The following is a 12408-nucleotide window of genomic DNA, read 5'->3' on the forward strand; positions in this document are numbered from 1 at the left end:
GGTTTTGGTCGATGGTGGCTTGGTTGGGGTCGATGGTGGCATGGGGTCTTGGTTGGGGTCGATAGTGGTATGGGGGCTTGGTTGGGGTCGATGGTGGCATGGGGGCTTGGTTGGGGTCGATGGTGCATTGGGGGCTTGGTTGGGGTCGATGGTGCATTGGGGGCTTGGTTGTAGTGGTGTGGGGTGGGAGCATGATTGGAGTGGGGGTGGAGTGTGATGTCGTGGGGCCTGCTTGTGGTGGGGGTGGAGTGTGATGTCGTGGGGCCTGGTTGTGGTGGGGTGGAGTGTGGTGTCGTGGGGCCTGGTTGTGGTGTGGTGGAGTGTGGTGTCGTGGGGCCTGGTTGTGGTGGGGTGGAGTGTGGTGTCGTTGGGGCTGGGTGTGGTGGGGGTGGAGTGTGGTGTCATGGGGCCTGGTTGTGGTGGGGGTGGGGTGTGGTGTCGTGGGCCTGGTTGTGGTGGGGTGGAGTGTGGTGTCGTGGGGGCTGGTTGTGGTGGGGTGAGGTGGGAGCATAATTGGAGTGTGGAGTGTGGTGTCGTGGAGGCTTTGTTCTAGTGTGGTGTGGTGGGGTGAGGTGGGAGCATAATTGGAGTGTGGAGTGTGGTGTCGTGGGGCCTGGTTGTGGTGGGGGTGGAGTGTGATGTCGTGGGGCCTGGTTGTGGTGGGGTGGAGTGTGGTGTCGTGGGGGCTGGTTGTGGTGGGGTGGAGTGTGGTGTCGTGGGGGCTGGTTGTGGTGGGGTGGAGTGTGGTGTCGTGGGGGCTGGTTGTGGTGGGGTGAGGTGGGAGCATAATTGGAGTGTGGAGTGTGGTGTCGTGGGGCCTGGTTGTGGTGGGGGTGGAGATGATCGCTGTATAGTTTTACTGTTGGTTCTGGAAACCCCATTGCTATTTAATCAATACGAATAACAATTATTGTACTTATTATTGAGTTTTTAAAATGTTTAAGTTAAACATCCAATTTTCACAACACCGTCTCTAATCTTTTAATTCGTATTTTTTGTCAAAACTACTTCAAATCGACCAATCATATTTTTCTACTCTTGAGTGAAAACATTTGAGGACCAATAATAATTCAGAGCAACAATTACTCATTTCATTGAAAACAATCCGGTAAATTACACTCAGCAAACAGTGTGTAGACGATAATATGTAATTACAGTCCACACAGATGCTGTAATTAATAAAACAACTCACAATCCTCTCGCTCCTCTTCTTTTCCTTTTCTCTCTGAGGAAACATTGCCCAGATTCCTCCTCTCGTCTTAATCATCTTCTTCTTCTTCTTCTTCTTCTTCTTTTACCGCTCCTCTCCCATCCCACCCAATCACTCACCTTGCTTCATCCACGCGACCACGCCCTCCCGTTAAACTCTCAATTTCTTGCCAGGAAAAAAAAACTCATTGTCTGTTTCACAATTCTTCTTCTTCTTCTTCTTCTTCTTCTTCTGCTTCTTCTTCTTCTTCTTCTTCTTTTTATTCTTCTTCTTCTTCTTCCAATCTTTATTATTCCAGATGAAACTCGCTCCATCGATCTCATCTCACCTTTCTCCCCCTTTGGAACATTTTTTTTCTTCTCTCGATTCCCATCCTCCATTTGGACACCTCTTCCGCTCCATACTCGAAACTCCTCCCTTCATCCTTTCTCCTCCCTCCTTCCTCGAACTCTCCTCTCCTCGTCCTCCTCCTCCTCCACCAGCTGTTTAAAGCGCCGCCCCGAGGCCTCCATCGCTTCTCTTCCTCAATCCCCAGGTTGTGCCAGGGGTGTCGTGGCTGCTCGGCCGGAACTCAGGACTTTTCGTACGCTCGAGTGATCTTTCCGCTGGACCAGCTGCGGTCTTTCACTGGCCATGGGAGATGCGGGCAGCGAATGCTGTCCGCCTCGATGTTCCTGCGGCTTCTTCGGGTGCGAGAGGCCTACGGCCTGTTCTATCCCTTCCGCCTTGTGTCTCTAATCCGTGTCCGGTTGTGCGTGCGAACGTTTGACTGTGTCCTCCTCCTCCTCCTCCTCCTCCTCCTCCTCCTCCTCCTCCTCCTCCTCCTCCTCCTCCTTCTTCTTCCACTCCTCCTCCTCCTCCTCCTCCTCCTCCTCCTTTCTTCATCACAACTTCCTTCCCTTCATGCCCATCGTCATGAACACGCTCATCAGGCTCCAAATATCCATTCGTGCCCACAAGACGACGGTACCTCCTCCTCCTTCGAGGTGTATCTCCTCGTCCAGATTCCTCGTTTTATTTCCACACTGCACACGTTGGACTCGACTTGTGGCTTGATTGATGGGGGATAGGTGATTGGTTACTAAGCAACGACAATCAACTGATAATGATGGAAGCGAGCAAAGCTGTGCCTTCCATCTTCACGTTGCATAGTCAGTAGATGATGTGCCTTGTTGTCGAAGGTCGAGCTTGTAAGTCGCCACCGAGGCATTGTGGTACGTTACATGGGATGACCTTTTTGACTCCTTGTGCCCTTTGTATCGAGCATCATGGGTTGCTTGATCTTGCAGTTCATATTGGTGGTGGTCGTATGGCAGCTTAGCTGCCGGGGTAGCTATCATTTCTTGAAGCGCGACTGTGTCGCTGATGCAGTGCACCTCTACCGGCACACACACTGGAACTGGTACTCATTTCGCCGACCTCGGAAGGATGACGGACTGAGTCGACCCCCTTGTGTATTAATTCAGCGGCCGACGGGGCTTGAACTCTGGACCCTGGGATCCCAAGCCACCACCCCAACCACTGAGCCAACACCAGGCTTGCAGTTCATATGATTCTTTGTAAACACTTGAGTGAAGTTGAAACCCTCTGTGTGTTTGAAATGGAGGCTCAACTTGTCTCTGTCTGTCTGTCTGTCCATCTCTGCCTTGAAGGTTCGGTGTTGCCAGGGTAAGGGCTACATTTGGTAGTTTGCCTTTACCTTCACAGTGCTAGTTAGGGTGGGAATTGGGAATTTGTTAAGGGTGCTGGTGATAACTCACCCTCGTCTTTGGTCGTAGTTCATGAACTGGTCACCCTAAAAAGGCGGAGTTGTTACATGTTTTTCAAGACATCCACTTTCGACTTTGACTACAGACCAGAAAAACCACAGATATCTAGATATCTTAGAATGAGAAGAAAGTTAATTTTGTCTCGTTTAATGTGGGAAAAAAAGAGAAATAAACTAGAGGGGTAGCACTCGGTAGAGTGCAAAACCTCCGCCGCCAATACTGCTGGGTCACTTAAGTGAACCTGATATCCTATTCATTGTAGGTCAAAACGGATCACACTCTACTGAACCACGATTGAATAAACTAAACTAGATCGACGCGCATGTAGAAATGCCCAAAAAATCGAAATATTTTTGAAAAAAAAGTTGCAAAATTTTTTTTTTGGTTGGAAATCACTTAAAACATGTAGAAATGCAAAAACAAAATTTAAATATTTTTTCAAAATGGCCGCCATAGCGGCCATATTGAACTTTGGATCAAGTCCAAAATCTAATGGCATGATCCTTGGACCATACCTAATCCCCCCACCAAGTTTCGTCGAAATCCGTCCAGGAGTTTTTCCGTAATACTGTTCACAAACAAACAAACAAACAGATAGGAGTGAAAACAGTAACCTCCGTCCATCTTTGATAGTGGAGGTTAAAAATATGCAATAGTTTTTGTGTAGCAGGCAAATAAGTGATACAAGTCAGGGGTGGAGTAAACAGGCGGAGGCGGCAGATGTGGTGGATGTGGCGAGTCAGATTTGGAATAAACTGAATTTATTTCAATCAATAAGCTTTTATCTAATCTATTTTGTTATTTTTTTAGGTGAGTAACACTTGGGAATTGTTGTTGCATGATGCAAAATTGATTAAATTATTCAACTCGTTTTTATTCAGCAAACCCTGACCAATATGTACAAACTCCTAAAAGAGATCTCGTAAATATCTTTACATCGTTATGTATCTAGCAGATTCTCAGGATTAATTTGGCACTTCAATTGTCCAAAACGGCCAAAGGATAACTGATCCACATCCAATTTACTCAGGGTGAATTCGCGATAAACGCGAAAATGTGTTTTCCTTGTAATGCATTATCCATTAAAGTTCATAATTAAAAATACCATATTCGCCGTTAATTAGTGTTTTTTGCTAATTTCTTTCACACAAGTGCATGTGGCTTGGTGATGTCTATCAACACTGAAAAATTGATAAATTTGACCCTGTAACGCAAATGATGACCAGTTCATGAACTACAACCCTTTGCGAAATACTCTGGAATAGTTAACGTCCACAAAATATTGCTCGCAGAGGAGCTACCCAGCTCACGGTCCATCCGAAAGACGGTGGCACACTTTGTGATGCGACGCCCTGTCTGCGAAGCACCAAATCCGACTGTTTATAGTCTGGTCGGGAATCGAGCTAAAGTTAGGATAGGTAGGGGTCACTTGCCACCTCTCCACCATCCCACTATATGGAGGCTCAACCATTCATTTGGAACAAAGTCGAGGTATACGTTTTAGATCTTAGGATCAAAAAAGTTTCAACATCTCGAACGTAAGCCATAATGATCATGTGATTTGTTTGCAAGATATTATATTATTGTTGTTTGAACTACCTGCAGGCTCTGCTATCCGTCTTGTAAGCCAAGTTGTGTTGCACCGGTTGTGTGTATTATGTACAAGGGTGCTTTAAAATGTTCTCAACCTGGAATCCATATGAGATGAAACTTGGACGAAGAGGGGCCAAAAATAATAAAACTTTCCTATTCCCTCTCCGTGAAACCTCGGTTCCATCCCTTACGTTCTTCCCTCTCCACCGTTCATTGCTTAATTCCAACTTCCATGCACTGTTCTGTAATTATATAATTTTATTATCTTAACTCACATCTCACATGTCTTTTCTCAGCTCGACTGAGACCATGAACATGTGTTCCAAGTGCTACGCTGGTGAGTTCTGAGCATTGTTTATTTTTTGTTATTTATTTATTTATTTATACTTTTTTGTTGTTATTGTTCACAACATGCCAAATGCTCATTTTATTTCTCTGCCTCCTCGCTTGGTTAATATGTTAAACACCAGGCCAGAATTCCACTTGGGTAAACATGTCCATCAACTTTGGGGAAGTCATCCACAATTTAAGCTTGATCAAAAAATGACACTTTTAAACAATTTAATCTTTTGGGGAATGTTTGGAAAGTGTTGGTTTGGGTCAACGAATGTTGCAAGGAGGTGCATCTTGTGCTGATGGCATTCTTTGAGCGATTTATTTCGCTCTGCCGTGATCTGTGTTCTTACTGGCCCCTACTTTATCTTCCAACTGTCATTTTGCAAGTCTTGGAGCCATCTTGAATGTGTTGTCATGTCGTTGCCCAAACTGTACTATAAACCCATGATGGAGGCATGTACCTCTGACTTTTTAAATGAAGGGACAAGTTATGCTTTTGAACTTTGTCTGTGTCGAGATGTCTACATACAGATCTACTTCAATATAGACTATTCATTCTCAGATGTTTTTTTCTGCATATAATCTCGCATGATGTGTCCAGAGTATGACAGTTTCTGTTTTTGCATCAGTGCTTCTCATCTACTTGGTGGGTTCATTTCTTCAAGCACTGATTTGTCTGTTACCTCCATCACCGAAAGTGGATGGAGGTTATGTTTTCACCCCTGTTTGTTTGTTTGTTTGTTTGTTTGTTTGTTCATTTGTCTTCGAGCAGGATGCATCAAAAAGTTATGGATGAATTCAGATGAAACTTGGACAGATTGGGTGTGTGACGAGGACAAATTGATTAGATTTTGGTCAACATCTGGATCCGGAAACGAGAATTTTATTAAAAAAAATTTTTTAATGATTCTTCATAATTGAGAAATAGGACCGAAAACGATGAGAAGTATAGCACAATATTTCAGAAAAGTTGTGAACGGATTATGACAAAAATAGATGGATGAGTTGGTTAGGTGATGAGAACAAGCCCATTAGATTTTGGTTTAGGTCCGGATGCAGATCCGTCCGGCCTATCGGTGGGATACAAATCGTAAACTATTCAGCCTGGCAGAGGTATGTGCTCTACCAAGTGCTGTTCTAGTTCTTGTTGCAGTCCGTGAAATATTTAACATTAGTCTCCAACACCACATTTCAAAACTGTCAATCTTCCTTTCTTTCTTTTTTTTACTGTTCATGTCTCACATCCATACATTGCAACTGGAAATACCAGAGCATTCACCAACCTCCTCCTGGTTGTATTGTCGCATCTTTGTCTTTCCAGAGAATATGGGGTTAGGGTTCTCCCCAATGCTAACCATCAATGAATTTCTTCTCCATATTCTCCACTCACTTCAATCTTAAAACCCAAGAAGACGAATCATTCCACTATTTCCCCGTGATCGTCTCGCAATCTGAACACCTCAATCTTCTCAGTTGACAAGATTCTTGTATTGTGTTTTTTTGAAGGTTTAAATAAAGATAAGCCTTTTCAATTTCCTTCTTCACTGTTTGTAGCAGTTTCATCAAGACCTCTTTACTTTCTGCCAACAGAGAGATATCATCAGCATACTTTATAGATTGTTGATACATCTTCCTCCAATCCTGACCCCAACCTCTACGTCATCCAAGTTTGATTTCCTCATGATGCACTCATTATACAGATTGAACAAGGGGAGAGAATGCAGACCTGTCTGACTCATTCTCCATTTCCAAATCCTTCTGTGTCTCCATAATGCTCTTACTGTATTTTCTTGTTTAGTGTACAGGCTTCTTATCGGACATATCAGATACTCCACCACCCCCATTTCGCTCAGCATAATCGCATCAATTCATGATCAACCCGTTTGAAGGCTTTGCTCAAATCGATAAAACAGTGATACACCTGCCTTTGATATTCCTTTACTTTTTCATGAATCACCTCATATTTGTGATTTGATATCGAGTACATGTTCCTCTTCTGAAACCTGCTTGATGAAGTCTTCTAATCTGTGTTGAATGATATTTAGCAATATCTTGCTCGCGTGTGAAATCGAGGAAATGGTTCGGTTATTTGGACATTCTCTTGGATCACCTTTCTTTGACAATGGTATGTAGATTGACTGTTTCCACGTTTTAGGCCATATGATCCTGCGCCAGATCTGTGCACCGATATTGGTTCACGAGTCAGTAAGTGACCACCATATTCGTTATTGGTGTGTGTCTGTCTGTCTGTCTCAAGCATAGCTCCGTGGGTTTTGATCCGATCCTGATAACATTTGGGTGGGAGGTTTATATCATGATCCAGTTGTGTTTTCCTGAGAATGGGCGTGGTGCACCCATTATGGGCGGAGCCACGCCCCAAAAAACATGTGTTTTTAGGGGGTAGCCGGTTTCAATTTATATCTTCTCTGAGGGGGTTTGTCGAATTTGGCAGGGGTTTCGGTATTTTGTTAGCTCAATGGCACCTGCATAGCCCTATGGAGCTCGATTTTTATTTTTTTTAATTTTTTTTTTTTTAATTTTCGTCCCAAGGTCAAGGTCACGAACTTAGAAAATTGCGAATTTTGACGTAAAAATCATACAACCTCCCAAACTTTGAGAGCTAGGATGACAATATTTTTTTATGCATAATCTTGAGGTCATTCCCCACCTAAAGTCTTGAAACCATTTTGCTCTATATCGAACACCTTGCCCGTGGCGCCCCCTGCAAGTTTGTTTTTACGCTGATTTCATCAAAGTATGGATAATCCGAGGAGTGCGAAATGCCATATAGCCTATATGACATTATATTGTTCCTGGAATGTTCCAGAGGAAGTTTTGCACCAAAGGTGATAATCCTTGACCTTTGACCTTTGAAGTTCACAAAGGTCAAATTTTCATAGTTGTGGGAATCGAACCGGGTTTTCGACCTTCTTCGACGAACTAACTCCAATAAGCTCTATAGCACGTATCCTGTTTCCTTATTTTAATGTCCACAACATTGTTTTGTGATCTTTAAAGGTTATGCAAAGGTCAAATTTTTAAAGTTGTTGAACGAAACCGGGTTTTTAAAACATTTTGCAGCTAATAACCCATCACTCGTACCACATCATGTTGATTATTTTTATAACTTGGTCAAAAATGATCACATTGTCTCATCCTTGACTTCTGAAACGATCTACATCGTCAAATACCGCTCGTGAACCATTGCAGTCTCCAGACTTGTACCTGTTAAAATTGGTTGCCTCTTCCCCAACGACATTAAAGAGTTTGATTGGAATTTCATCAGCATGAGGTGCTGTTTCCATTTCCCAGCTCTTTCAATGTTCTATGCAAAAGTATTCAACCCCGTCCAATAATGCCGCATTTCGATGAATTATGTCAAAACAATTTTTCCAAATGAACTTTTTTTTATTCATTACTGAAGAGATCAAACTAAACCCTGTTGTAGCTGAAGGAGGTTACATGTCAGGAATACTTGCAAAATCATGTACAAATCAAAATTCACTGGTTGTTAAGGTATTCCACCACTTAGGTCAATACTTGGTGGAAGCACCTTTTGCAGCAATGACTACTCCGAGTCTTTTAGGAAGGTTTCTACCAGATTTGTACAGTGAGATGGTTAAATCTTTCTTTTCTTCACGTGAAAATTGCTCTTGTTCTGCCAATTTTGATGGGGATCGTTGATGGGCTGCAATCTTATGATCAATTGGGTTCAAGTCAGAACTTTAATTGGACCACGCAAGGACATTTATTTTCTTCTTATTCAGCCACTCCAGTGTGGCTTAAGCTTTGTGCTTCGGATCATCGTCCTGCTGAAATGTGAATCTCTTATCCAGTTTCATATTCATGGCTGACTCAAGCAGGTTTTCATCAAAGGTTCTCCTGTACCTTGCACCATCCATTGTCCCTTCCATCCTGATATGCTTGCCAGTCCCTGCTGATGAATAGCAGCCCCATAACTGGATACTGCCACCACCAGGCTTGATAGTAGGGATGGTGTTGACTGGGTGATGTGCAGTGTTAGGCTTGTGCCAGACGTAATGCTTTGAATTTAGTCCAAGAAGTTCAATTTTTGTTTTGTTTGACCACAAAACTTTTCTCCACATGCCTGCAGTATCAATAAGATGCTTTTTTACAAACTCTATTTGAGCTTTTAGATGCGCCTTTTTCAGTAATGGCTTCTTTCTTGCCACCAGTCCATAGAGGCCAGCTTTGTGAAGGGAACGGGATATTATTCATTGATGAACATTAAGCTCTGACCCCCATCTCAGACATAGATGTTTGCAGATCTTTCAGTCATTGTTGGATTTACAGTGACATCCCGAACCAGTTTCCTGCTTGCCTGGCTACTGAGTTTGGATGGACGACCTGATCTGGGTAGAGTCTGGTTGGTATGATTCAAGGTGTTCCAAAAACACCTGAACAACACTGGTTGTTAATATATTTAATACCACAAATGATACAATGATGCCCTTTGTTTTATAAGAAAACAGAAACTCATAAAGTTTTCTTTGTTTTCAGGTCTGGTGGTTTAATGTCAAATAAAATGGAGACTCCACAGCAGAAAGCTTAGTGTGTCAAATGGTTCATTGAGACGAGATCCCACATGCAAGTTCAGCATAATTTCCTTACGAGGTATGGAAGGAATCCGCCATCGCCGACTGGTATCAGAAAGTGTTACAAGCGGTTTAAGGAGACTGGAAGTTGTCAAACGGAAAGCTACTGGTCAACCCAGCACAAGTGCAGCAGACGTTGATTTAGTGCTTAGATCATTTCAACCAAGTCCCAGAAAATCAATTTAACGTGCATCCAGATAATTGGGACTACCAACCACCGCTGTACACATGATTTTGCATAAAAGATTGAAGCTTTATGCCGATAAGGTGCAGATTTTGCAGGAACTCAAGCCAAATGACAGACCCAAGCGTAAGATGTTTGCCTTGGAAATGATCAGTCGCACAGAGGATGATGAAGATTTCCTGAAAAAGCTCATGTTCACAGAGGAAGTTTGCTTTCATGTATCGGGGAAGGTCAACTGGCACAATGTGAGGATCTGGGACTCTGAAACCCCCCACGTGATCATTGAACACATAAGCAATAGTCCACAGGTCAATGTGTGGTGTGGCCTTCTCCTGACCATTTGGTGGTCTGTTTTTCTTTGCGTAGGATACAGCTGTTGGGGTTAGGGTTAGGGTTAGGGTTAGTTCAACAATTTGCATGAACATGTTGGAAGGATTCCCCTTCTCACAGATTGAAGACATGCAATCCGATAACGTTTTATCAACAGGAAGGCGCTCCCCTTCATTGGGCCTTAGAGGTTCGAGCCATCCTGAATGAAAAATTTCCAGGTTCCTGGATTTGCCGAGACGGACCAACCATCTGGTCCCCACAATCACTAGACATAACCCAACCCCCCCTTATTTTTTTCCTGTGGGGGTTTGTCAAAGATGTTGTCTTCAACACCCTGGTGGCAAATCTGCAGGATCTTTTTTTTTGTTTGTTTTTTTTGTATACCTTGTCGAGGCTCGTATGAGAGCTAACGCACATCAAGGGGGGCATGAGACAGGAGGGGAGGGAGTGGGAAGGACAAAACAGTGGGGAACAGAGACATTAGGAGATCTGTGGGAGGGATGGGATGGGGAACATGGGGAATACAAGATGGACATTACAGGGACTTTCAAGAAGGAAAGCAGGGAATTTGAAGGAGGTGGGCTTGGGTGGATTATCGGGGGTAGAAAAGATCGAGGATTTGGATGGGGGATGATAAGAGGTGTTGGTGAACAGCTGTTTTGAAGGTCTGGAGGGGAAGAATGGGATTGAAGATAGTGTGGGAGTTTATTCCAAAGGTGGGAAAAAAGAGGAATGAAAGAGTGAAGGTGAGCAGTGATTCGTGATTTTGGTAGTTTTACCAGAAGGGGGTTGTTGGCGGACCTTGAGCGCCCTGCGGAAATGTGGTGGGGACAAATTGCAGAGAGAGCAGGGGGGGCGAGACTGGAGAGGAGACGGTAGAAGACAGAAAGACCACCGACCAACCTGTGGTGATTGAGTGAGAGGCCCAAAGACTCGGCCTCATTGCGGGAGATGCCAATGATCCGATATACCTTGGTTTCTACAGCGTGAAGCCGAGAAAGGTGGGAGGCAGGAGCACCAGCCCAGAGGGGAGAGCAGTACTCCATCAGGCTGCGGACAAAAGCTTTGAAAGTGGTCAGGAGCTCAGGTGGGTCGAGGAAGGACTTTGCACGACGGAGGATTCCCAGTCGGCGACTGGCAAATCTTTGTTCTCAGATCACAGCTGTATGCATGCTGAGCCAAACATGGCAGGAACTCATGTACCTCCTTGATGTCCTGCATGTGACAAATGGAGCTCTCATGAAGTGTATTGATGGTTTACACAAAACGTATCAAATAAACCAAAGTATATCGTATCATTTGTGGTTCTAAATGTATGAACAACTAAAGTTGTCAGTCTTTTTGGAACACCCTGTACGTCTTCCACTTCTTAATGATGGATTTCACTGTATTCAAAGGGATAATGAGTGACTGAAATCTTCTTATAACCCTCTCCTGAATGGTGGTTCTCCACCACTTTGTCTGACTTCTTTGGAAAGCTCCTTCGTCTTCATGTTTGCCTTGTTGGTTGACCATGTGAGTTGCACCTTAAAACTCCCGAGATAAGTGGGGTAGCTTCAGGGTAATTCCACGTAATAATGGACATGAAGCAGAAAATTTGAAAATATATTTGTCAAAAGGATTTCTGTTGGACGGTGTTGAGTTAGGTCTGAATTTTCATAATTTATGCGATATTTACTCCGTGGATGATGTCATGTGATTTGGCGGCCATCTTGAAAGAACTGCCTCAACGTATTCCAACGGTAAGTCATTCTGTCTGTTATCATTTTGTCTAAAATATGGCTATTTGATGAATGTTTTAATCTGAAGTAGTATTCGCTGATGAATATTACTGATATGGGATCAGGCTGTAACTACTCATCAACATATTTGGTTCATTTCTCTCTGTGCCTATAGATCAACATCAACGAGGCTTATACAAGCTGTTATGTATATATGTATATATAACGTTTGATTTGAAAGCATCATGAAAAAAGCTCAGGCGGCATCAAAATGTGAACTTTGGAGAGTGGTGAATGAATGCTTTTTCAGGCTACTGTACCTCACATTACGTCACTATTTGTTTTTGCTCATCTTCTCTTTCTCCTAAGGTTGCCATCATATTGCGATCTCATTTGTATAGAATTTTGGCACAGTCCTTCCATCTCTCTTTCACCAGTGTTTCTTCTGTCAGATCTTTTCATGTTCTACTCTTAAGGACCCCAATCCGAGACCTAAACTATCCTGTGATCTCTCTGATCTTTTTTTTTTTTTTTAAACGTGTCGTTTTTCCTGCTTTGTGTCATGTTCTATCTCCGTGCATGCCTCTGAAATATTTATCTTCATCTTTCCTAGCTTGTCATTGAAAATCTGCATTTAGTTGCTTCATGT

At 43.3% G+C, this 12408-nt stretch overlaps 2 protein-coding genes across 5 annotated transcripts in view; one reads left to right on the forward strand and one right to left on the reverse strand.

The window, feature by feature from the left end:
- MDGA1 (MAM domain containing glycosylphosphatidylinositol anchor 1) overlaps window positions 1-1399 on the reverse strand; it is a 369996-nt gene extending 368597 nt beyond the window's left edge. The window contains exon 1 of the mRNA XM_085858359.1: window positions 1193-1399. Coding sequence (XP_085714485.1) covers window positions 1193-1267 — 75 coding nt within the window. The 5' untranslated portion in view covers window positions 1268-1399. The remainder of the gene's footprint in view (window positions 1-1192) is intronic.
- Window positions 1400-1584: 185 nt separating this feature from the next.
- ZFAND3 (zinc finger AN1-type containing 3) overlaps window positions 1585-12408 on the forward strand; it is a 155056-nt gene continuing 144232 nt past the window's right edge. For 2 of the 4 annotated variants that reach the window (XM_085858363.1, XM_085858365.1), the window contains exons 1-2: window positions 1585-1899; window positions 4869-4909. In XM_085858363.1, the coding sequence (XP_085714489.1) occupies window positions 1844-1899; window positions 4869-4909 (97 nt within the window). In that variant the 5' untranslated portion in view covers window positions 1585-1843. The remainder of the gene's footprint in view (window positions 1900-4868; window positions 4910-12408) is intronic. The other 2 variants (XM_085858366.1, XM_085858364.1) reach the window with 2 other exon arrangements.

The sequence above is a fragment of the Eptatretus burgeri genome, chromosome 15, assembly GCF_056783735.1.
Source record: "Eptatretus burgeri isolate ZD-2024b chromosome 15, Ebu_testis_v1, whole genome shotgun sequence".
Classification (NCBI taxonomy): Eukaryota; Metazoa; Chordata; class Myxini; order Myxiniformes; family Myxinidae; genus Eptatretus; species Eptatretus burgeri.